The sequence below is a fragment of the Columba livia genome, chromosome 1 (genome assembly GCF_036013475.1).
Source record: "Columba livia isolate bColLiv1 breed racing homer chromosome 1, bColLiv1.pat.W.v2, whole genome shotgun sequence".
NCBI classification, from domain to species: Eukaryota; Metazoa; Chordata; class Aves; order Columbiformes; family Columbidae; genus Columba; species Columba livia.
Genome location: NC_088602.1, coordinates 34,200,764 through 34,228,207, shown reverse-complemented (window position 1 = coordinate 34,228,207; position 27,444 = coordinate 34,200,764). Strand labels below are relative to the sequence as shown.

The 27,444-nt window shown below is 37.0% G+C and overlaps 1 protein-coding gene across 1 annotated transcript in view; it reads right to left on the bottom strand.

Moving 5' to 3' along the window:
* VWA8 (von Willebrand factor A domain containing 8) overlaps positions 1–27,444 on the bottom strand; it is a 191,819-nt gene that overhangs the window by 111,913 nt on the left and 52,462 nt on the right. The window contains exons 13-20 of the mRNA XM_021286771.2: positions 21,928–22,088; positions 20,673–20,786; positions 12,946–13,114; positions 12,522–12,599; positions 9,262–9,377; positions 8,275–8,381; positions 6,156–6,262; positions 2,901–2,972 (exon numbers count right to left, since the gene is read on the bottom strand). Of these exons, the coding sequence (XP_021142446.2) occupies positions 2,901–2,972; positions 6,156–6,262; positions 8,275–8,381; positions 9,262–9,377; positions 12,522–12,599; positions 12,946–13,114; positions 20,673–20,786; positions 21,928–22,088 (924 nt within the window). The remainder of the gene's footprint in view (positions 1–2,900; positions 2,973–6,155; positions 6,263–8,274; positions 8,382–9,261; positions 9,378–12,521; positions 12,600–12,945; positions 13,115–20,672; positions 20,787–21,927; positions 22,089–27,444) is intronic.

Sequence of the window (27,444 nt, the reverse complement as noted above, 5' to 3'; positions counted from 1 at the left end):
GACAGCTGTAATTAAAATGAACACACAGAAGAGACGAAATTTGCAGGCTTTGAAATAATGAGAACAGATTAATATAAAGTTTGTGTGCATACATATGTTATGAAAACCAAAGATGGAAAAGCAGAAAACCGAATCGACTCAACCCATCAAAACCAAATCTAGTCTCCAAAAGAAAGACTACAGGTCAAGCCTTCCACATTCAAGCACAGTTGAAAGGAGACACTAACTTATATAGTCATCGTTTTGATGGACCACATTATATTCTAAAGTATATGCCAACTCATTTAAATATCTAGGAAATGACACTGGCATCAAAAGGGATGATAATCATACATTTTGACATACCCAGGTTCAGAGTAATTGAATTGTCAGTTATTTACATGGGATTTCACTGATTCACTCATTCACCAACAGGAAGTACAACAGAAAGGAACTCAAAACAGCACTTCATATGTCCACACAAAAACACTATTTGTTTCTTCCAAATGCAAAACACAGGTATACACTGATACATGTATCAAACAATCATAAAACTCTACCTTCTTATTACAAACTGGACTATTAAAGCAGCTGAACAGTGAAAGATAATATTTTAATCACTTGCTAAAAAAAAAAGAGGCTTTAAACACTAATATCTTCAATGGGAAGGTATCTGCATATATGGTATAAAGCATATTGAGGCAATATGGTTACTTTAAAATACTGGAACAGGATTCATCACATGCTGTAGTAATTTACAGTCATATATTTAAAGAATAAGCCAAGTAGTTTCTAAATCGTTAGTGACTATCCCTGAAAAATGAAGGATGATCAGTGTGGTCCTAAAAGACTTCAGAATGGCATCTACAGTGCTCAAACTTAAAAAAATAGTATTTCAAAAAGAATAGGCCAGTTGGCCTTTCCTTAGTCACACATAAAAACAGTGGAACAAATTAGTAAAGAATAAACCTGGAAGCAGTCAGAAAGTATGTTAGCACTTAAAAAACAAAACCTGTATTACTGATTTGCCAAAGACAAATCACAGCAAATCAAACGACTTTCCAACTTAACGGTACAGCTGAGCTGATGTCTAGAATAAAAGCAATACGTTCCAATACTTCAACCCAGTTACATCTTTTAAAACTGTCTCCAATTAGAGTTTCATAAGCTTGGAGAAAATGTGGCACACATTAAATTATTAAAGATGACTATACCACTGCTGGGAAAGTACCTTACAACCTAGAAATTGTGATCGCATAGTCTTCAAAATTTTTTTGCCAAATTGGTAGAACATATGAAGCACATGTCAGGGCCTTGAGTGTACCACTGGGCTCTGCAAGCTCTCCCCCCTCACCTTGGTTTTTCACTTGCCTGTGCTGAAGGTCAGCTCTGAGGTGACAGAGCTGCCTCCTGGGGACCCCTTTGCCCCCCACAGCTTGGGAGCTGCATTGACACTTGGGATCTTTCCTGGGTTCCTTCCCAACCTCCACTGCAGCGATGCTGTGCCTGGCCCTGCACCTTGCTGAGCCTAGCTTGGACCTGCTGACTTGACTTCCCAGCTTGATCTCAGACTGGTTTTGTCACCACGGACCTGTCTGGCAGCCACTAAGCACTTGGCTGAGCACGGCTCTTGTCCCCAGATCTTCGTTGGCCACTGTACGACTGTGGACCCCCTCATTACGGACACTGTCCCTGCCTCTGTTCCCCTGTGGAGCAGCCCACTTTTGCTGATCCCTGACAGCAGGTCCTGCAGGCAACCTGTACTACGTAACATTTGCAATACCAACTCAGAAGACGACACAGAGAGCACTATGTATGAAATAGAATAACTAGATCTTATTTAATTTCTAAAATAGATTAATTTCTATTTATGAACAGATGAAGCCTTTTGGGAGAAGCTGGCATCATCCAGCAAAAGTCTACAAAGGTTTCAATGACAGGATCTTTGTAAACTCAAGCTGTTAACGACGACTCTAAATTGAAGAGGCTGTATAAAACTGTACACTGTCATTTTAACATATGCACATTAATAACAATTAGCATTTTATATTTCTTGTCACGTAGGTTAAACCATTAGTGTTTTGTGTTATGACTTTTTCCAAAGGCTATTGCAAAACATAAGGAGAAACATCTGCTAGAAAATGACTGTATCCTTGCTATGGGAAAGCCAAACTAAAGGGAGATTTACTTTATGAGGAAAAAACAACCTGGTAGCTTGGGAAGTATGACAGAAATAATAACAAAAGCTCTCTTTTTTTACAGAGCTAACTAGCAAAGTGTATAATTCTGTTCAAGTAACCTAACAGTTCCAGTAATAGTTTACGGTGGTTCTGAAGAACAAAGACTTTCAAACATACCTGTATCTGCCCATATCTCATCTTGGGGAGCTTATAAACTATTATACAGAGTCATGAGACAACAAAGACCAATTAAAAGAACACAACAACCCCAATGACCTCACTAGTAAAAGTCTCCATCAACAAAGATATTAACCAAAGAAAAAAGAAAATCTATCTCTTCTAGACAACACTGGTACTTTGCTATCAATAAATAAGATTTAGATAATACTTATATGTACACCTCTTATGTACCACTGGCCATTTTAAAGGAAAGGTTTGATATATAGCCACAAAGTATATCCAATACTATTAACTGAAGATTTTAATCATAACGATGTTACATATAACTATTAATGTTTTGACTTTTTACTCTGATAGTATTGTAAAAAAACATTTAAGGCATTTACATTTTTCACTCATGTGCCCATAAAACCCATGGACACTACTAGATAAAGAATCAAAAAATTGGCCAAATAGCTCAGTGGTACAAATGAATGTAATTTCAATGAAGCAAAAAAGAGATTCAATTTCATTATTAATCAATGAGTTTGTTCCATGCACTTTAAGAGATGTTTAACTCACCTGATTGCCAACTAAAAGAAGATGTTCTCCCAGCAGAAAGTCCTTGAGCATATCTTCCATCACCATCATGTGCTAGAGAAACAAAAGCACAATTTTCACCCCTGTTTTTATACTCTCAAATTTATACATTCACTAATGACAGCAGTACAACTGGAACTTTCAGGATTTGGGGCCAAAATTTTTTGCATTTTATGCTTCCAGCTATTAATTTCATAGCAAGAGTCTCTCAGCCAATAACAGCAGAGGAAATCTATCCAGAGACTAAAACAATGAAACAAAAATATTGACTCTCCTTATGTATTTCCTCTGCTGCAACAGACTGTGGGTGTCTGATTTCCATAAATATACAGAATTTTCTGTATTCACTCCTAATGCATTTCATTTTGGCCTAGTTAAATGCTTGTCACCCAGACTGCAAGAACTTCCATTGATAAGTGCATGGCAATTTTCCAGCAATTGTACTGGGAGGAAGCAGGTAGAACTTTACAGAAACCAAACCGAGGCAATAAAAGGCAGCTGACATGAATATGTAAATTATACACATTTATTTTATTAAACAACAGGTCTAGCTTAACGACAAACACATTTTTCTATTCTAATCAAGCCCTATTTCAAGGAAAACAAAATTAGGAAAACGCAAGTTCAAGTCGGAAAGTGTTTATTATGTGTTTTCTAAATTAGACTGCCTAATTGAAGCCAAAGTGCTTCAGGTGTATTTTACATATAGACAAAAACATAAAAAGTAACACACGCTGTACATCATTTAACCTTATCTTGCTCCTTACAAATAATTTGTTTAAAAGGATTAAAGGATTAAAGGATAATGTGGCAATGCAGACTACTTTACCCACAACAGTCGTGCATATTTCTCCACTGTATCTGGTAAAAACAGGTCATCTGTAAGTAGGTCAGACAACCTACTCAGAGAAATTAATGCTTGCATTTAGATAAACATATATATTCTTTTCACATTATCATCTTATCTCTAGTACTTGATCTTTAAAAAAAAAAAAAGAAAAGAAAAGAAAAATCAATAGCTTCCCTGTATTTCTGAGCATAGAAATGCTCAGTTTCTAACGGTGTGAAAGATGTTTTAGGTTTTCAGATCTCTCCAGAACAGAGGCAGAGGGTGGGGGAAGAAACTCTTGCAAACACAGCTTAATACCACAGAATCCTAACCAAGCACGTCAAAAGACTACTGAATACTCAATACACAATTTAAGGAGAGAACTTCAAGGCAAATTACCGTATTTTCTGGCATGTATAGACACAGGAACTTTATAACTGATGAGAATAACTGACCAGATACAGCGTAAATCCTAGGAAGTCAGTTCTACCACAAACACTCAGTACATTTTTTATTTTATTGCTAAGGCACGAATGCTTCCTTCTGATGACTACTTCTTTCATCCTGAATCACACAAATATGTGTATATTACGGTTTCCCTGCAGAACAGCCTCCCCACAAGAGAAACTCTGTATTGATACTTTTTAAAAATTTGCATCAGGATCTAAATTAGCATTGTATTAAGATGCATGCAGACATTTTAGATTAACTATTTACCAAAGGACTTGTACCTAGACACATCAATATTGCATCGACTTTAACAGTCTGTGTTCCCCAAAGCCTGGCCTGAAGCCAGCATTTGGCATAATACCTAAAATTGTCTCCATCTCTGTGGCACTTGTAGACCAACAGCAATGTTCCACAACAGTGCCAAATTCCACTATGACATAAAATGTTTCAAGACCAAACACACAGAAGCAAAAACTATTTATTTAATTACACTGTGCAGCACTGCAAAGAGCTGAGGACATGGGTTTTTCTTCTCTGTTTTGGTTCATGTCTGTCGTTTTTAGATAGTAGAGAGGAAGTATTGCACTAGACTCATAAATCAAATTTGTCCTCCAGCAGGTTTTGCTAAACAATGATTACAGCACTTGAATGACCAAACTACAAACTAGCAACACAGAAAACAAGAGTAGAATTCATTTAGAAATGGGAAGAGTTATCCCGACTGGTATTTGGTGGTTGTTTCCTTCAGCATTCAGAGTGCACAGTTACCAGGGACAGATACAGAACAGTTCATTCTCTGAAGCATTTTTAACAGATGTTGCCTAAATAAAGATGCATAATAGCTGAACACAGGTTGTGTAGAGTGTTTTGAAGCTGTAAGCAAGAAGGTGGAAAAAGCAATGCAGATATAAGTCCTAGCAAGACTCAGGCTTTCGTTTCCAACAGACCCAACTTAAATATTTTACCAAAATGGCAATACAGAACAAAACCTCACATGAAATGTTAATGGGGAAGATGAAGAAGACTGTCATCTGTTCCCCTTGCCCAGCCTGTCATCACCTTCAGTAGGTGATACTCATGTAGCATAAGCCTTTCTTTGGAGAAATCGCAAGTGAGAGAAGAAAAAAGAAAGGAAAAGCAAGCAAACCCACACCTGGTCCCTGAAAGAACAATATTTCTCAAGATCACACTATTAGTGTTGCACTTCAATGGCAAAATATTCTAGAGGCAACTCGGAAGGTAATTCTCTTCCCCTTGTCTGACAGTTTTGAGGCTTCCAGGCTAGATGGAGAAGGAAGTTACAGTACACCTGCATCTGCAAAAGGGTAGGAAGAAACAAAACCCAAAACAACCACAGTCACCAAGCCCATCACTTTTTTTGTGTTCACTAATTACTCTTACTCTTCACTACTACGAATTAATTAATATGATTCATACTAATGACTAAATAATAAGCTAAACTAATTTTAAGAAATAATTTATAAGCAGTTAACTAATAACTAGTTACTCCTCGCTTTGCTTTTCAAACATGCAGTGTTAACTCTAATTAAAGGCAGGTACAACTTCATGTGACAAGCCTGTATAACAAGGTCTCAGGATGGAATTGATAATCCAGCCCTAAGAGAGGATCAATCCAGCAGCAGTAAAAAAAGAAAAAGAAAAAAAAAATGGCTCAACACACATGATCAAAGCATTCTAAATAAAATTCAGTTTCAGTTGCTATTACTTCATATTTTATGAAAGTTCAAGAGGATTGTTGAAATCTATTCACAAAGGGATGGTGAAGACACATCTGAAACAAGCATCAGATCCTGTGAGATTAATTTTAACCTCAAGAAACTACTTCAGAAATACACCCTTAAAATTTAGTTAGTAAATTATTTAATACATATGAGCATGCACATCAGTACACATGTAACAAACCTTTTCTACCCTGGAAGCCAAAGATTCATACTTACTTGTGCATTTTCATAAAATAAAACATCAGGCACTTTCATTTTCTCGGTTGAGTTATAAATCGGCATCGTCACAGACCCGATCTTCAGAATCCCATCCTTTATTTCACCTAGACATTTTTCAGGAAACAAGGAAATGCATCACTAACAGAATCCTCTGGACAGACAAGCAATCAACCCTCAACACCTGAGTGATGATTTACAAATTTTAACAAAGCTGTGGGTTGCAGTAAATTATTTCTATCTAAAGAATGAGAATGCTTGAAAGAATCTGTGTTAACAAGAGGTTGCATTATTACGAATTTGAATTCACTTTAAAATTGCAAAGAAGGCTGTTACAATAAATGATGAATAGGGGAATGGGAAATGTACCATAAGAAACACTAGAAGATGTTGCTGCTCTTTTGGTTTAATTTCTTGCTCACATTATTGGAATATCACTAATATTGTTTGGTTACATTTCCTCAACCCACAGGTCTTCTCACTCTCATCCTCCCTGTTGTTTCTCCCTGTCCCATTGGGGGGTGAGTGAGCAGCTGTGTGGGTCCTTGGCTGAGAACCAGGACCAACCCACAACAGCAGAATCACTGTTGATTCTCCCTTCCAGCACTGCATTTTTGCTCAAATGGCTTAATGCCAGAATATGGACACATTCAACATTTTGGTGAAAACTGGTTGAATTTGTGTTCCTTGAAATGACCTTCAAATACAGCTCTGAAAGAAAAAGTACATTAGAAAAATATCTTAGATCAAAAGAACCACAAATTCTGTCCTTAGGAAAACAAAAGCTAAGTGTAAATAATAATATTATGCAATAAAAATAGTAATATTTTTTGCCACAAATTTCTTAATCTGGTATGGTGTAAAACTGAAAAAAAGCCTAACTTCAAGACAAATGTTTTTAATTGTTCATCTATTATTTATATGATTATATCTTTATGCCACAAAACAGAGAAACTTAAAGAAAATTCAAGGGATGTGTCCAGATTTAAAAAAAGAATGGTAAGCAAGTATCCACACACAACTGGCCAGAGTTCAAATTATTTTATATATACAGTTTTTATGTATACAAAAATGCAAATACAGATATAATAATACATGGATGGCTGCATATGTACATATGTATGTATATATATAGAGAGAGAGACATATGTATGTATGTGTATACAGACATATGTATGCCTGCACATATATTATATTGTATGTAATGGATACTCTAATATATATCTATATTTTAATATACATACACATATAAATAAAATCTCTAAAACCAGAATTCATTAATTAAAACCAAAAATGTATTTAATACTGCAAAGATCTAGCAGTAAAATACATCAGAGAACTGAGAATAAATATACAGAAGAATGACAGCAGAGATAACACTGGTGAAGTAGAATAAAGAAAATCTTAGTGAATGAAAAATAGCAAATTGCTCACAGTGTGCTGCCTGACAAAAGATATGAAAAGACAGACAGCATGAAGACCTGGGGTCACAGCAGAATCAGAAAGCAGAAGTGAGAAAAATGGCAGAAGCAGAAATATATGTGTAGCACTGGAGGCTACTGCAAACAAGTACAAGTTAAATGAGGTAAAAAACCAAAGACCTGCTTGCTAAAGGCCACATGTAACAACCACGGCAATTTAAAGAGAACAAAAAGAAGGGAAACTAAGAAAGAAGTGTGTGCCACAATGAAAGCAAAACATAACCCAAGACTTTTGCAAGATTCTCAATGAGAAAAAGGCTGATTTTAACAGTGGACAGAAAGAAGCAATGGGAAAAAACAGAGCAGAGAAATATTAAGATCAAAACAAGGCTGTAACTGTAGAGAAGAGTAGTTAACAGTGATGAGGAAAATAAACAAATAAAAAAGGCAGTCCAAGAATGCCTAAGGCCCTGTATCTTATAGACTGCAAAACACTTAAACATGATGGAGAACAAAAGTCCATGATCTGGAAACATAGCAGACAATGCAAAAGTATCAATACACTGAGAGCAGCACCTGCACTCTGACAGAATAAAGTCAAAGGGATCAAACTACATTTAATTTTGAGGATAATTAATACACGTTTATATGCTTAAGCAATATTTATGAAGAGCAGCACAAAGATGACAGAAGCTTACATGTGTAATCCTTTTCCTCTTGTTCCTTTATGTCATCTGGTCTTGTTTCAATACCAAAATCCTGCAGATTTTTATGTAAAGCTGATCTGGCAAGGTTTGGTAAAAACCTAAACGAAGAAAAATAATAGGGAAGTTGTAGTATAAGGGTTTTCTTTTAAGATTTCAGTATTTTCTGTAATCTAAAATCAGTATGAAGCTTTACTCGGACTCTAAACCTTGAATGTCTATTCCTTTCACACTCAAATAGTCTTCAACATTTCACCTATCCCTACGGAGAGAAACTGAGCTTATTCCATAGGCAAGGAACTACATTTGTGGGTGTGTGGCTATTTTAAAAGTCTTCAGTGCTTTCTAACATTGCAACAGGTTTGTGAAGTAGAATGGATCAGGACTGGAAGTATGAAATGTCCTCATTTCACTGCTAGTAAGAACTACAATAGAAAGAATGGTTTTTTTTTGGAAATACCTTTTCTCTGGAAATACTCAGTTCACTTGGGCCCCAGTTTCCAAGAGAAAGAGTGAGCTCTGAGGTGTCCAGACCTCAGCCCATTCAGTTTTCCAGACCTTTTGATAATTGATTGCTTTCTTTTGAAAAAAAAAACAAACAACAAACCCACAAACAAAAAAACCCCCAACACACCAACCTCTAGATGCTCACAACTTTTCTAGATACAGCCTCCACCAAACATCTAGTCATCCTACACATTAATATAACTCTGCTTTGCACGTCTTGAGACAGTGAAGTAATGCTGATAATGGTGACCTAATATATATAATGTCATGAAATATCTTCATAAAGATAAGTACAAAGTCATTTCTACTTATCTCCTAAGTCTGAGGATACCACAGAACTACAACTAAAGAAATGACAGACTCTAAGGAGCAAGGCAGCAATTGTATTATCTACTAAAATGCATTTAAAGCTTTCTTGCATGCTAGCAACTGACCGAGCAGCTCCAGAACATCCACCAAAACTATTATCTCTACCTGGAAAGGCAGGCTTTATTAATAGCATAGTAAAGGCTTTCATCTGGATGTTGTGACAGTCGACGACAAATTCGCAATAGTTGTCGAGTAGATAAAGATGAAGCCAGTGACTGTGCCTGTAAAAAAATACAAGGTAGTTTAATTATTTGATCTCTGGGACTGGATTTCAGGGATTAGAACTGAACAAGTCATGAGAGAAAAGTAATCCAAAAGGAATTACTTCAACTTTTCTCCTAAATCCTAGGTGCTTTCTGCCTCCTACAGCAGCCTGTGATTTTTAATCCACAAGCGTGTAATTCTGTATTTGTTGCAGCAATTCACTGCCATGGAAGTCATGATGTCATCATGATCAGCCTTATGATTTCACTTGATAAGCAACAGGAAGAAAAATGTGCTGATAACTGAATTTTATTAGCTGTATAAAACCTAACACTAAGCGCTATTAACAACAACAAGGAGGTCAGCCGCTGTAAATGGATCAAAGTCCTGAAAACTCGTCTGCTCTTCGCAAACTTAATACGAGCTGCACATGTCATGCTCTGGCAAGAGGGTCTGGCAGGATTGTTGGCCGTACAAACAAGACAACCCTGGGCAGCAGGAGGGAGATTGTATCACCTCAGCACACGCCGTCGGGGCGGGCCGGGACTGGAACACCGCGTCCTTTTCTGTTGTCCACATGTTAAAATAAATGCTAAAATCTGGACACGGTTCAGCAAAGAGTTACAAGAACGGTTCAACGCCTGGGAAGGCAGACCTCAAACAAATACAGCAACGTTTAAAAAAAAACCAAACAAACAAGACCCCAAAACGAGTGACCACATATATAAAGAGAGCTATAAGGACTGAGAACGAAATCATTCTATAATTATATCTACCGGATGAAGGGATCTAATACAAATAGGTTCCTTATTTTAGCAGGAAACACACAACAATGAGTGTGATCTGATAAGTCACGCCACACTTTGCCCGGGTCAGGCGAAATATTTTAATTAGGTAATTTAAAAACATTTTGTTTTGGTTCATATAAGTGATTTCTAACCGCATTACAATTTTCTTAATATATTATGCTGTTTCAATAGGAAAAAATCCTCAACTTTTCCAACCAGGGGAAAAAAAAATAGAGAAAAGCAACACTTCATTGATTTCAGAGCCTTTTTTCCCCCCTCTTAATAATTCTCAAGCATGAGAAATGTCTTAACACCAATTCTTTCCCCTGAAAACTGCAGTTTTGACAAACAAGCATTAATATTTCTTTTAAAAGTTTGTTAGATGAAATTATACAAAGCTTTTCTGAAACGCTGAGAAAGCAAAGGATAATACTTCTTTAGCATAGCTCTGAGCAATCAGCAAGACTGATTTACATTGGGGTAACGGCAATCATCACTACTCCTGCGCCTCCTGCTTTCATTGACAGAAGACTGCAAAGCATCTCCTGACCCATCAGAGTTCACCACCCAGCATTAAGGACAATGTCAGCTATGGCATTTCAAGTGTTATTAATATTTCAAGACTTACTCAGCCACATGTGAGGCATGGGGAAGGGAAAGGACTGAGCACTGTGTCCTTATCCCCGCTCCCCAGCGAGAACCCTCCCTGTGTGTTTCGTACACTGCACCACCTTGGCAAGTCCAATCTCGCAGGACATGGGGATTTTAAAGTCTGAATTATACATAGCATCAGATCCTGCACTGAAGTAAATAAGCATAGAGGACAGGACCACAGAGGAAAAGCTGTATCACAGCTTCTGAATATTTGCAACTGGCAACTAAAGTTTTGGGAACAAAATTTTCTCATTTATCTTGTCTGTTTGTTGTGGTTTTCTGTTTTGCCTTTTTTTTTTTTTTTTAAATATATTCCATATTGAACACTGTAAACTTGAAATGGGTTACTAACAGTCTTTGTCATACATATCTATGAGGCATCTAATTCAACAGGATCTTGATTGTGGTCTCTAGATTATATTGTAAGTCAAGCAAACAATTACAATGACGCAGACAACGCCCACAGGCTGAGTAGTCTACAGGTATTCTTCTATTGTTAAAAAAAAATCACTTCAAACAATGGTTAATATTTCAGGATAATCTCTGGCAGAGGCTCACTTACTTAGGCAACTCTATAAATAGCCTGACATACCTAAGGCACACACTTCAGCCCACAGGCGTGCTCTTCCCAACATGTCTCATGTCACTGCCGATCTACAAGAATTCTCCCTCGATCCATACCGTGACTCACTTCTCATCCAACATCATATACTTCATTTAGATATTTCACATTGCTATAGACATCAACATATTTGGAAAGGATTTTTGTAATGCTCTGTTCAGGCATGGTATGTCTCCAAGTACATCAAGGCCAAAACATTTACACATTAGGTGTAAGAAGCTAAATAGACAGTAACAACACTGTTCCAAAGATGCACCTAAAAGTCAACATTTTAATTTAGTTTTTCTTAAGCTCAGAAGAGCATAACAGCCTCTCCTCGGCTTTTTAAATAGTAATACTGCATAAACTATTACCCATCATGAAAACTAAGGAGAATAGATTACATTTGCATACCAGTTAAACTGCTGGACTCCACTAAAAATGTTTTACATTTTATTTACATTAAAAACATCCAGTACTTCAGTTGCCATAGTAATAATTTCTTTTTCTTTTCACCATGATTTGACTGTATCTTTTTAAAGAATTTTGTGGTTACTATGTCAGCAGAACTTATTTTTCTTGACAAGACTGCTTTAATAGAATAGCCTGTAGCAGTAAAGCTGCCAGGAGTTCTGGAGCTTTCTCTTTTCATAGTCTATGCTGTTGCCCATTGGCATTTTATAATGGCTACGTAGTTCTCATTGCCCAAAAAGCCCCAATAATTTCAGCTATCAAAGTTCCAATGACTAAAGCAAAGTAATCAAAAAATACTTGGACACACGTGATTATATCCATGCCTACTCAAAAGGCACCTCAAACACGTTTCACTGTGAGCCATGTATCTACACTCACCGACAACACATGTACTGTTCTGCCTGACTTCTCTCGGATTTGGGCAATTTCCTAAAAGCTTTATTTATGCAGATTCTAAAAATGTACATCATCAATCAAAAAAGTTTACAGTATGCTGTGCAGTAATCGCCAGCAATAATTTTCTGAGGCTGGTTTTCTAATCAGGCAGCCTTTGAAATAACACTAGAGCTTAGCATGCTTCACCCAGCCTTTGTTAAAACAGTCACAGCAGGAGAAAGTAAATTAAAAAAAAAAAAAAGGCTCACCGTGGCATCATTTGTCTCCCGAAGCCTGTGTGTTAATGACAACAACTGCTCCACAGCAACGCTGGGTACATTTGGAATCTGTTTGAAAGAAAAACAGCATCAATCTTACTGCTAGATATGTAAGTTCCACATACAGCTATACCCAGATGCGAGGGGCACACAGCTGCTAAGTTGCTTTGCGTCAACCAAAAAGGAATACAGTTATGACAAAGAGCATTTTTCTATTACAGCATCATTTAACATCAATATAAGAATGCCAACCAAAAGCAATACCATTAAAAGATAAGCATATATGCTGCTCTGATAAGCTTTGAATATGAACTCATTTATGCTACACTGAAATAGCAAAATATTTTTAATGTAGTAAATAATCATGTTTGGTAAGCAATAGTCAACAAGTGCCTAAAATACTAAACGTACTTACCATTTCTTTAATAACTTGAATTTCTTCACTCTTGCTTAAAGAGCGAACATGATGAAAAAGAAAGAGTGTCAGAAACTCTGGACCCAGCCATTGTTGGGTACTACTTCCAATGACAGGAGGTTCTGCTAAGACCACTATTCTGAAAGAAGGATGGATAGGAAAGATAGACCTGCAAAAAGAGAGTGTAAAAACGCATTATCTGGCTTAAGCAGTGAATATAAAATTTAATTTTTAAAATAGATTTTTTCAAAGTAATTAAAGTATTGTAATGAATCATACCACAGGCTATTATGATCACTTACAATGCAACTTTATTAAAAAAAAAAAGACGAAGACTTCATAATGTGACTTGTGATTTATAAATTTACAATTTTTTTTATGCTCAGAAGGGGACCCAAGTCTCCTCATCTGCGACAAGACCCCCATGCCTCAAGATGAAGAAATACCAGCAACTAACCTACAGCCTGCTGCACTGTATGTCTGAAATGGACACACCTCACTCATCTGATAGACTTTTACAAGTCTTTTACCTAAAGCAGGTAAATTCAGAGAAAGAACAAGATCTGCCAGAGCTGCAAGGATTAGCAACTTCTTTCACTCAACTAGACTGACAGAAAGGATGACACTGTAGAGATTGGCTTAGATACTATGAAGATCTGGATTTAGTAACAGTTTAGGAACATTCCCCTTACTGATGATCTTTGTGGCCATATAAGAATCACCTAGGCTCTTAGGGTGGGATTAATATGCCTAAATTCATAATATTCCTGAAAGTTATACTTCAAAGGCCAAACCAGTCACCTCACCCTTGGCTCAGCATGGGGAGACAGGTCCCTCCAAGGACAGATTAGAGATTTACAAGAATTTAAGAGATGATCTTTTTGCTTTAATGTCTGTTTACCCACAAATTCGTCTAATCCCTTTCTGAACTTCTTCATCCTATCTGTCTCCACAACTGCCTGTGCCAACACGTTCACTATTCATGGCTGTAAAAGATACTTCTATTGTTATCATTTTTTAAATCTTTACGGAACTGATCTTCAGTGTCCCCTAGTTCACGCTGCAGGATTTGGTGGCAGTCTCTTAGAGACCTGCCTATTCGATTCCATTGAAGATAATGGGAGCTTACTGTGACCAATACAAACTAAAATACACACTTTAAAATGCATGTGTTAGAGCAATAGAAGACCAACACCTTGGTTTTGGGTACCTCTGACTTCTTCACATCTTTTGTCCCCCTTATCTGTGTAATGTTATCAGCTCTTTGGACTGGGAATTCATTGGTACTCATCAATCAGCATAATTACATGATCTCTAGAAGCAGCAGAAATAATAGGCAGTAGAAGTCAGGTATGAAAGCACATCAAATTATGCAAGGAGGGCTTGTTTTCAACAATTAATTTCACAGTATTCTTATTAAAATAGGAGACATTAATTTTGAAAAAGCAAGTGAAATTTAATTAGACAGCTTATATTACTAGATATGCCTGTTATCATGTCATTTTCTATATAAATTAATATATTTGAAAGCAGAAAGCTTGGAGGTAAGTATTCTTCTTGGGTAGACTGAGGAGGGAAAAGATGGCATAAGCAAGAAAATCTGAAGACACGATATTAACATTAAGGATAAATTAACAAATCTACTGCATAGCTGGCTCATCTGTTCATCACAACAAACCTGCGATACAACAGAGCGATGATAGCAAACAGTCTCTTGTATCAAAGCAAACACAGGGGGTGGCATGAGTTATTCTCAGCTGAAAGTCATAAGCCTAGAAGCTACTCCCTGACTGATAAAAAAAGAAATAGATGTCTGAAAACATCACATGAAAGAGGAACCAATGGGAATGTCACTGTCAGCATGAAAGGACAGGGAACATTAGCCAACCTTATTATAGAAGAAAGTGTTTCCTACATACGATAAATATATACACTTCCAGCTCTCCCTCCCCACCATTACTGCGAAGAAAAACGACTTTCCTCCAAAAATCCACCCTATTCGAAGGACCACTTCTGGTCCTTCTGCAATACCATAAGAAAACACAAGAAGCAGTCAGCTCTCCCTAGGCAAAGGAACACGTTTCTCTTGTACCACCTCCACGTCACCACCAAACTCGAAGGGCACATTGGGGACAGCCAGGGAGGGCACAGGGAGAAGCGGGAGCAGACGAGATGCCAAGTCCGGGCAAGCAAACTTGGTGATACCAGTTCAAGCCGCTGACGTACTGCCTGGACTTGGACATACCGCAACACCACTGCTGTAGGTTTCCAGTTTGTAAACACGAATAAAACTATTTGGCTACTTCAAAAGCCTATTGTTTGGACTGATGTTTGCAATGTTGAAAATGTCAGGCTAAATGTATTACTAAAACAAATGACTCAATCCTGCAGTGTGCTCAAAGTTCCCAGCTTCCACCAGCAGAACTGAAGAGTTTCAAAGTTGTTTCATCGTGTTACAGATGAAGTCTCCAAAGGGATATAATGTGAAGCTCCTACATGGAGCTATATTTTATAAAAAAATAAATCATTGACATCCTGTGTTCTTTGCAGATAAAGGTCCAGCAAGTGTATCTTGTTAAAAACTTGACACCTTTTAAATTAATGAGCCTCAAACACAGTGGGAAGATTTGGTGTTGGCTGATTCATACAAAGAATCTCTTTCCTTCTCTCTGCTAAATGTTTACTGACAACACAGACAGCAGAACACTCTCCTAATAATGTGTGTCCTTCTTTTGTCATCAGTGTTTAATCTGAACCAAGGATTACTGCCGCACTCTCAAGAGGAAGATCAGAACACAGTTTGTTCAGGGTGATTTTAGGGTAAGATTCTTTTGTTATTGACACATGGTGCTGAGCAGTTGAAGCTTCTCCTATTAAAAAAAAATGTGCAGAATGGCATTCCCAATGCCGTCTTGCAAAACCAAACTACATATGGTTGTCTCTTCCTGTAACATGACTTAATAAATCTCATTTTCTATCAATTTTTTTGAGTTGGGAATTGTTATAATACTAGGACCACAATGACCTATTGTTGTTTTCTTCCTGTTTTTATTATATTTCACCACAGTCTAAAATTAAGATTACTTAACTGAAAAAAACCATGCAAACAACAAAATATTAAGTAAAAGTTAGAAAATGTAAGCGATTAAAAACTCTTATTGCTTGCTAAATTCATTCCTTGCCACATTTTGTATTTATCTCATCTACTCTGTGTTCCCTTTCAACCTAATCTCACTGAAAATAAATAACCCATTGTCTGCAGAGCATTAAAACACCCAAGCATTATGAGTGACTTCTTTTAGCTTTTGAACAATCCTATTATATACCTTCTTCCAGATTTTCTTGTAATAGCTGCCTTTCTGCTCACCACACCAAGGTCTTATCACCTGCATGCTTGTGTGTGTGTTGTGGGGGGGATATCCACACAAACAGGTTAAAAAATGGCATAATAAGACAAACCAAGACTCTGCTCTATCTTGTAAGGGCTGTGTGCTACCTTTACAGTATCTGTCACAGTGAAGTAATGGATGATTACAGAAGAAATTCTATGCAGAAGTCTTGGATACGCACAGTACTTAAATGTGCTTTCTCTTAATCTCTGAACCTGTTCAGGAAAATGAATCATACAATCATCACATGAATAAAGAATCAGCAGCTATAATTTCCTTCTACGAAAAAGATCTTTCAGGACCATCTGTCATTTTCTCAGAGGCAGGTTTTATTTGTTTGGTTGGTTGTTTTTTTGTTTGTTTTTGTTTGGTGGTGATTGTTGTTGTTGTTCTTCTCCTCAAACTCACAAACAAAATCACTTTGTTTTCTCAAATGAGTGAATGTCATCTTAGTGTGACTGTTTGCAACTTAACTCCACAGCCAAACTGGCACGAGAAAGAATAGAGGAAAAAGTAATTTGTGGCCACCGCTAGTTATCCTGTTGCTTACGGCTTTCAGCAGGCTAAGGAGGATCCCAAAAGCTCACAAAGGCAAACGTGCTCTTTGCACTTGTGACGCCTGACCGAGCTATCCCACCCACCATGCTGAAGCCCTTCTCAGAAAAATGCTAGTAGACATGACAGATGTAGAAATATACTGAAATAACAGTGAACGCATAACTCAATGACAATAATTAACATAATTTAAATTAAGAATATATTTTAATAGCTCTTACAAAGGTAATAAAACTTTTAAATTAAGTTGTCCAATTTATGAATAATAGCGTTCTAACTTGCAAAACTTGAAAACCATCTGAAAACCAAACAATACTTTCCTTTTTGTCCAGCACCGCTAATAATACTGCCATGTTTTAAGCATATTCATATTCTCTACTGTAATACTGTTTACATTCATATACAGAGGCATGTGATTTCTTTGGACCACAGTGTGATCTGAAATACCATCCCTTTATTCATAAAACCTCCCACACTTGACTTATCAGGGTTTGAAATTAAGTGATGGATTGTGCGTATTTTCCTTTCTATTCTACTATGCATATGAATATTATTATTGTTGAAGTACTAAAAATTCAAGGCCCTAAAACTGTGAAAAAAATACTTACTTTTTTGTTTACTATCAAGTATTTTCATATAAGAGCATGAAAACTTAGTACAATATGCATCTGTACTGTCCAAAGAGATCTTCTAAAACTTCTCCATCAATACCCCACTTTTTTATCTTCTTAAAAATGAGAATAATCTTTAGGTGTCTCAAATCCTCTTAAAAACACAGATTAAAAACCAATGTTTACAGAAGTTTTGGCTCATTGCTTAGGAATAGTATTCCTTTTCCCTAAAATAGATTTAAATGGAAATTATGTTTTAAAATTCCAGTCACAAGTCCAACTAGTCTACTGAAAAACATTATCAGTTGTTCTTTTCCATTATGAAAGACATATTTCTACTTATGTAACTTACAACAACATCTGGCCACCTCATTAGTGAGTCTTAAATTAAGGGAACAGAGAGCAACAGTGAGTTATTTTGTATTTATGAATGATTAGAAGTAGCACAGAAGACAGAAACTGCACACTATACTACTTATAGTCGCTACAGTCAAGAACACTCACACACAGCAAAACTGACCCCAATAGTGGGGGGAGGGAAGTAAAAAATGTTAAAAGTATGTATGCCATGTTCTCAGTTTCTCTTACATATGGCAGTAAGGCATCAGTTCTTCTCCATCACAGCTGCTTCCAGTGTCCAGCTATTGCTTTTTCTGAAATCTTGCGGATGGGCCTGCCCTCTCCTAATCTAATGATTTCCCAATAAGGCTTTGGCTTCTTTCTTTCAAGCTCTCATCCTTCAGAAATACTCCTTTTTCTCTCGATCTTGTATCACCTCTGTTTAGGACTATTTTCACATACTTCCTTTAAGTCCTGTCTGACTGCTTAGACATATAAAACTCTGTCACGCACTTTCGGTGAATCACTGTTGTGTCCATTATGTATGCAAGATGGTGGTAAATGGTTACACTGAGCTTCCAGATGCAAGAATACCTACATAGTGGGTTTTCTGCTTGTTTGTTTAAGATCATGGACTAGTCAGAAATGTATTCCGAAGGCAAGAGACACCCTGCATTTATGGATCAGAGAGGGAACGTTGTCAGTCGAGTAGATCAATTAGGGCTTACGTTCTCTTTCAAAATATTAAGGTGGCTAGATAAAAGCAGTACGTTGTGATCTGAGGGAAAGGGGCACCTTTCTGAGGAAAGCCAAAGACTTCCAGGCCTCCAAAGCAGTCAAAAGCAATGCATCATTAGCACTGAACAGCAGAACCAACAGGAGAGTGAATGACACCAATGGGAAGGACAGGGTGTACGGAGGTGGCCCACGGAGAAGGTGAGTCTGCAAAACAGACATTAAAAGACAGCCTGGCCAGTTCTAGTGGTCTAACAGATAATGAAGGTTATAAGGGAGTCCAGTGCCAAAACAGCTACAATTAGGACAGACAGGGAGACATGGAATCCAGATGTGAAGCTCTTATCTTGTGAGAAAGACGTGCTGAAGGAGGAAGGGCAGTACTGAAGATGAACGCGTGATGAATTGCCTCAAGTTGCACCAGGGAGGTTTAGATTGGATATTAGGAAAAAATTCTTCATGGAAAGGGTTGTCAGGCATTGGAACAGGCTGCCCAGGGAAGGGGTGGAGTCACCATCCCTGGAGGTGTTTAAAAGACACACAGATGAGGTTCTTAGGGACACGGTTTAGAGCTAGAGTTAGGTCATGGTTGGACTCGATGATCCTGATGGTCTCTTCCAACCGAAATGATTCTATGATTCTATGAATTCTCCAGGTTTTTGGAGTATATTGGCATGAACCAAAGGGTACCACGCAATCAGCTTAACAGCACAGCCACTGCCATTCTGCCCAAAGGAAGGCACCCTGGATGAGATCATGGACACAGAGCTGGAATGAGGAGACTCACACAATGACTACACCTGTTTTGAAAGACAAAGTCCAAGGCAAAGCTGGAATTCCATCCAAGATGGACCCGAGGACCTTTTTTACTTCTCTTTTCCAAGTCAGGGCTTAAAATCCTGATAAACAGAACACTTCCCTGATACATAGTTCTTCACTCAAGTAAAACAAATGCAGGAAATGCCCATCTAGCTGGCTCTATGGCCTGAGCAGCATGAACACAATTTGCAATAAGTAGGCTTAGATTAAAACATACCTACAAAAAAAAAATGCTGTGGAAGACTCAAAATTAAATTTAATTTGTTCTGTTTTGTTGGTGGTGGTGGTTTTTGTTTTGTTTTGTTTTAAAGAACAACATTTTGGATCAAAAGGGAGCCAGAAACAACAATCGGGCACTGAAAGAAAAACAGCTTTTCTAAAGAGTAGACCATGAAGGTCAAAAAAGACCCCAATGGTATTAAGAGAGACAACTGAGAGAAATGAGGTGGCACATCATGAACACATCACTACTGTAACTGATAAGGTCTCTTCAAAGTCTGGCCACATGCACACCCTGCAGCATTAAGCCTGAGCACAGACATTTGCCGTAAGACTTCAACTGCTTTTTCAGAGATCACAGCCATTTAAGAATCACAGTATGTTTAGATCCGTATATATATCTGAATATTAGGTTGCATTCGTTTTGGCATACACTCAACAATCCCCTCCTATTAACTAAAATTGCTCAGCAGTGTTTGACTGTGTATCAAGCACGGCCATCAGGGGACTCGAAAATGCTTCTATCTGTGGAATGTTTCTAGCAGACAGGTGGAAGTGAACAAACAAAAAGAATCAGCATAATGGGTCCCAGCCCATCCTTAGGATTTCCTGCCCCATATTAATTGTAAATTAAATACCAGCTTTCTAGCTAATGAGCCAAAATAAATTAACAAGTTGTATTTAACTTCAATGTAGATTCATTTTCCAACACTGCTAATAAACCATTCCAAAATTAAATACTATATACATTTAGATCTATGTTTTTATGTACTTATAATTCCTCTTCAATTTCTAACCCCTTATGTTAAAGGATATGGAATGTCTTCCTTTTAGATTGAGCGCTCTAAACAGGATATAATTTTCTCATGCCACAAAAAGAAAAAAGCTCATGAGGAAACTGATGTTTCAAATATGTTTCTCTTGGTGATTAGAAGGTATCCATTTAAGAGAGAAGCATTTTGCATGATGTTTTTGTAAAACACACACACAAAAATAGGAGTTTAAGCTCTTTACAGGATGAAATACTGTATGCATCCTATAGTCGTAGCTGATACTTTACCTTTCCTGCAGTTGCTCATCAGAAATCTGTAATTCTTCTTTTAAATTTTGATATCTGTCTTCCCTTAATAATCTGGTGCCGTCATAGAGAGTCAGCTCTCTGTCATGTATTAGTCTGTTTGAAAATAAAGAATAAGCTTTATCTAACCTTTGATTACTTTTAAAAACAATTATTTCAACTAATACTTTTTTTAAAAGCTACCTCAGTCAACGCAGGGCACAGTAAAAAGAAAAAGATAAACCAATTTAAGATGCATCGTGGAGGCGATATAATTTGCATAAATAAACAGTTTCAGGACAATGTCAGTTAGTCAACATAGTTCAAACAGATATGGTAACCAAAAAAAGTCCTTTTTACCAGTACAAGTGTGCATAAATGGCATGAAACAGCCATTTTGTTATACCTGTACCAAGTAATAGACTTCTGTTCTGTCTTTTGAAGCAACATTCAGCTGGCTTTAACAATGAATATACACACAGACCCAGCTTCTATTTTCTTATGTCAACACATGCCCATGTCAGAAGAAAAAGGTAAAAAGATAAAAAATGGGCAAGCATAATTATCTCTTCTGCACTCCGTGTGTGTATATATAGTAAAAGAAGGCACAAAACGTTATTACTACAATCTGCTTTTAAAGCTGGTGATGTCCTTTAAGTTTATGAAAGGCACTGTACGACGCAGGCACGTGAAAGAGCAGAAAAATTTGGCCTGACAATAGAGATCATTAGTAAAATATTATCTGCTACTACAACGTCCACTTTGGAAAGTTTAATCTATTTTTCGTGACTTATGGAATAATGTTTAGAGAGAGTTCTTTGCAATTACCAGAATGTACGCTTTTACGTATAGATGTAATGATCACATTTTATTTAGAGACAGGCTGCATTAAAAGTATTTCAATCATTTTCTCACATCTTGCCATTTCTAATCATAGTGCAAATATTACTAGTTTTTAGATCCCATAAATTTATGGTAAAAACTAGCTCATTCTTCAATTCAGACTTACACGCCATATGTACAAAGAGCTGACGTTTCCTGTATTATTATAGACTTATAAAACACATTAAAGAATTGCTTCAGCTTTTAAGTATGTAAAGACTGAACATTACATATTCTCTGAAACTCCAGTGTTTGATTTTTACAGTATTCTTGAAGTTATAACCTCACATTCACAGGAAGAAACTTAATTTATCAGTATTCATGCACTCAAGGAACAGATCATGCGCACCCAGGTTATCTGTGCTCACATCCTGACCTTTGAAGCACAGCCAGGGTGCCGGGGTTAATTCGGTGAATGCCATCGAGAACAACAAGCTTTCCTTCCAGGGCGGCAGTAACAAGTGGGGATGGTCTCCAGGCAGTGTCTCCATTAGGAAGAGTGTACCTTTGCTGTAGCAAATCTCTCGCCGTCATATCCTATAAGCATCAATTCATCAAAAGAATATATTTATGCTATGTTTTATTCATCTACAAATGCTTTCTCATTTTAAAACTGCCTTCTGTTTTTGCTGAGGATGTAGCCAAAGAAGATCACCATGAAATCTTCAATTACTTTTCCAAACGGTATTAGAAATGCACAAACACACAAATCTACACACAGATTATGTTAAATAGTCTTTGGAAGTTCTAGGCTTGCCAATATCACCGCTTTGAAACTAGAACAAAAGCCCTTTTTTCCCCCCCTCTTAAACGTAATGCGAACATATGACAACTTGTACACAGCTTTGTGTACAGAAGGGGGCAGCAATTTACACCTGGAACAAACACGAGTCATTAATTCCATACAGAAGTCACCTGAAAGAGCAGAGATTTGACCATAACTCTTAAACACAAACCAGCAGGACATTCTGCCTCTCAGCAGGAAAACACAGTGGAAGAGTCAGAGAAGAAGGGACAGAATAAGGAATAAGCCAGTAACGCAGCGAATATCAAAAGTATATAGCGTATCACAAGATAATACTTAAATTGAAAGCAAAGACAAAACCCTAGGACACATATTTTAGGTGCTCCACTATAGCAGGTAAGCTCTAGAGCAACAAAGACACTATGGACATTTTGTGACTTGGAAGACAAAATCCCTTCCTCAGGCTGTGACATGAACACAACCCAGAATCAGATGAGAAGAATATTTTCTATTGTAGCTGTGGCTTTTGCATATGTCCTTTTCACAACTACAAACCCTTTGAACTTTAAAGAATAAAAATAGAACACATTACATCATACGGCCTGAATCATTTCCTCTTTCAACGTTTCCTTAAAAGCCTTAAAATAACAGGACAAAGTCTGGGTCCTTCGGTGCTTCCACATTTGTATAATTTAAAGTCTCGCATCAAAATCCACAAAGCCAGACTGTATTTTTATTGTTGTGTTTCTGCTTGCTTTGTTGTTTTTGTGGATTATTTTGGTTGTGTGTGTGTCTTTTGTTGTTTTTTTTGTTGTTGTTGTTGTTTTTACTGCTGTGTTTGGCCTTTTCTATTTTATTAAAGAATTAAACTAAAACCAGAATGTGAAACATTTTTATCAAAGCCAGAGAAAAACGTCAGTGTTTTTAGGACTTGCATCAAAAGTGTGCATTCAGCAGCTGGCGCCAATGCTGTATAACTGCTGTATAACTGTATTCAACTAACACACCTCTGACAATTCACCCCTAGAAACATGAAATAAGATGCAGTATGAATTAATCAGAAACCTAGTATGCTATACAGAATGTCCATCTGTAATTCCAGCAATGACTCAAGAGCCATGCATTAATTTTCTGGAGTTAAACTCAGAAGGGTATTTCGCTGCGAGACATTTTCTGAAATATACAATTAATAACAAAATTTAAATGGTTGAATCAGATGCAATTTAGTGATGCATCAAAAAGAAATGTCATTTGCTAACCATCCTGTTTTCTTTAAGGGATTTGTTTTATGGCCAAGTACCTGCCCAGGGATTTATTGTTTCTATTTATTTAGTCTAAACTGATTTTTACTATATATTAAAAAAAAAACTTCATGAGATATAGTGTTATAACACACTAAAAATCCTTCCCTTTGGAAGGGATATGATAGAGGTATATGGTTTAATTGTTTTTCCCCTTATTTTGGGCACATCAATGGCTACATTATATTGCCTTGTGGAACAAAATGCTCATTTTAATTTGTAACAGTAATTGTAACTTACATGTTTTACATTGCAGTTTATTTTCTAAAATATCTAATATGCAGGAAAATAAGACATTCAGGAGAGAAAAGAAGTAGGATAACTTGCATTTCGCTCCCTTTAGCAGCTATGGCAATACAAGCCTCCAAACTTGCCATTTTTCATGGCTCACAGTGCTAATCATGTTCTTGGCAATTATGAAGTGAAAAAAATCTATGTTTCCTGCTTTTCATGCCAATTTGGACTCACATTTTGCTAGTATTTCTCAAATAAAAAACTGGAAGGAATTTGTAAAGACAAATTATGAGGTCATGCAAAAAAAAAAAAAAAAAAGAGAAAGAAAATAAAAAAGAAAAAAAAGAAAACCTAGAAACAAAACCATCACAGAACACAAACACTAGTGATGTGCTTAAAAAACTGGTTTTGCTGAGGAAGAAAAAGAACAAGTTTCTGGAAAATTGTTACAACATCACCTTGAATATTGATTTTTTTTGTCCCCTGAAACTCTGAGGGGAGAAAATGTTTTATTTTAAACAAGTTAAACCATAAGTTCCCTAACTACAGCTCACAAAGAACCACTGGGCTGCTGCTTCGCATTTGCTCTTGCTTAACGGCATTAAGAGACAACTTAAAACCAGGCCTTTCCTAATGAGGATTATTTTCCTTTGTCAGCAATTTGCCTACATGGAATTATATACAATGAGAAATCCATATAATGCCGTCAGATATCACAAACGAGACAGAACTGTTCCCTGAGGCAGCTGTTACTGTCAGAGATGATCTATGTGCTCAAAGGTTTGGGAACCCTTGGTTTAGGCAGATTTTATTCTCATCTCACAAGAGTTTTTTTTTCCTGTGAAGCCAATACAAAGAACTACGTCTTTTCACACTATTCAAGCCCTTAAACCAACTTCAGATGTAGGAATGATGAAGCAAATATTAAAAATAAAAGTAAACATTATATATATACAAAACATCTAAGAATTCATTTCTGCACAGAGGCTGAAGAAAAGCACTGCTATTGCTTCAGACCAAGCAAATGTGCCCCATTATTTATTTTTGTGCCTGCAGAAATTATTGGAAAATAAAAATGAACCACAGGACAAATAAAAGCCCCCTTAATTTTAGAAATGGATTTAGGACAATATGGTGTCTCTCTCAAAAAAAATCAAAAAGATACTTTTTTGAACCAAAGTAGAAATATCTGCTGAATTTACAGCATTATCAAACTTCTCATAACCTTCATTGCTGAATTGCTGTATGAATTAAAACATTTAACATTTGTTCTCTTACTAAATTATCCTATTGCTTTGCTATGCGAAGCCTCTGAGATGTCATCATATATTTTAAGAAAAACAAACGTGATCTTAAAATTTATCAGATGTACAGCTCAGCGACATTCAATCATTGCTTCCTGTAAAAAATTTTAAGATTATGTAAGATGTACATATAAAGTATCTATATGTATAGATAAACATGTGAATTTTACATAGACGTGTCTATATAAGAATTCATAGTGAACAATGAGCTCAGAGTCATTTATCTGCCTAAGCGATACTGTTCGATATTGCCAAAAAGCCTCTCTATAAAAACCCTCTGCCCCTTGAACTAGGAACAAACCCTGGTGATGCCAAAGGAAAGGTTCACTTCAGTGGGAAACGTCAAACCCAGCTGATTTCTGTAGGAATCACAGATGCCTCTGAAAGAAAGATGTTTACTGAGTAACTACTTTCACTGACAGCTTTTCTCGTGTGTTTTCTGCTCCTATTCGGCAAAGCTAATTAAAGGTAGAATGCTGAAAAACAGTGGTCATGTTTTTAATGAAATAATCATCTAATTTTGCTGGTGAGTGCCCAATATCATGTTGTGCGCAGTAAACAAGGGTTAGGGTGTGCCTGTCCTTAAGCAGGTTTGTCAAGTTGCAAAAGCTATTTTCCTGGGATGATTTTAAAATACGTTTACAGTGACAAGTGCGGAGAGAAGTATGCAGACTAGCTGGACACAGTTCTGGCTCAGAAACCACAAGCCTATATTATATATACCTATGTACAGAAGGCAATAGGTGCTGCTGGGAGTACAAGTATATCAGTATGAAGACAACATTGCGTTGGTGAAGGTGCGTAGCTTTGGAACCCAAATCTGCTCGCACCTGGCCACGTTTAAGTGTAAGAAAACAGCACAAGCGATCTCTCTGACTCCATCTATGCAGACACGGTTTTAGAGTCTGCACCTTTATCAGCTGGAGCCACACAGGGGAAGGAAAAGCAGTGGGATCCTGTCTGGGGAGGTTCTCAACAGCACAGGAAAACATCAAATTGACTTTCTTTTTTCATCATCAGTAATATTTATCTTTACTATTTTCTCTCACTTTTTGTGTGTTTCAACCTGTTAACCTCACCACCCATTTCTGTCAGGGTCTCGCTCCCCACATGTCATTGCACTTCCAAATCAGCTGCCACTGCCATTTCTTCCTCTGGAGGTCTCCGTGCTGCCTGGGGAAAATTTAAATGAGCAAAAGGATGGGAGAAAGAGACCAATGTATTGCATTAAATCTGATGTTAATGTTCCCCTGCAGCACCGACAATTATCACTTACCACTGTAAATCCTGTGATATTTGGTGTGTTTTGGCTCACAAGGTCATGGGAGACTCCTGACTTCATATTTTATTTGAGAGTGTTTTTATTCCTCAAGGTTACAGAGAAAAGCTTACATGTGTGAACCCTACTGTGAAAAACTAGCAAATTAATTAATTCTACTTTTTACTCTTGTAATTTTTCAGTTTATGTCATGAGGTTAGAGCGTATTGAGACCTAAGACTGATAATTCTTTCCAAACACATCCTGAGAGACCACTGGCTGTGGCGATCACTGTGAAGCGTGACAGAACCTGGGGTTTGCAAAAAACCCTCTAGTGCCGTGAGAAAGCCTGAAGCGCTGTCTGGATGAATCAAAAGGGAAAAAGCCTAAATGTACAGCAGCCTCACTGTGCCATGTTCACTGTATTTCTGAGACAACCGACAGCTCCTAAACATCAATTCTCTTGTTATTCTTCATGTCCATCCTTCCTGGAACCATTACTACTATTTCTATGTTAATCTTTTAAAATACAAACATTTACATTTTGTTCAGTAAAACCATTCACTCTGCCCTGAATTTTTCAATTACTGTAAATTTCTTCCTGTAACTCATCAAAAATGCAGCTTGCCAGCACCTTCAAAGCCCATAGATGACCTTATGGTTTCTCCAGTTCTTTCTTCTTGTCATTTTACCCCACAACTGCCAATCTAAGGCAACCATGTGAACAGCCCATGTATCTCACAGTGTTAATGCACACTTTGCCCCAAATTTTTCTTTAAAGTCACATCTGTACTAAAGACACAACCTAAATGAATTAGCTACATTAGGGTAGCTAAATTAGGGTAGACTATCTGCTTGTTATAGCACCTACAAATAATGAAGTTAATATTCCTTGAATGTAATATGCATATATTACATTTAAACACCAGCCCTCATTTTATATGTCTAGGATGCAATCTTTTTTAAACATGGAACCTTATCTTCTAATCTCTACTGCAACAGTCCCACCACAACTGTAATCATTATGCTAAACAGATATGTAAAAAAAGGC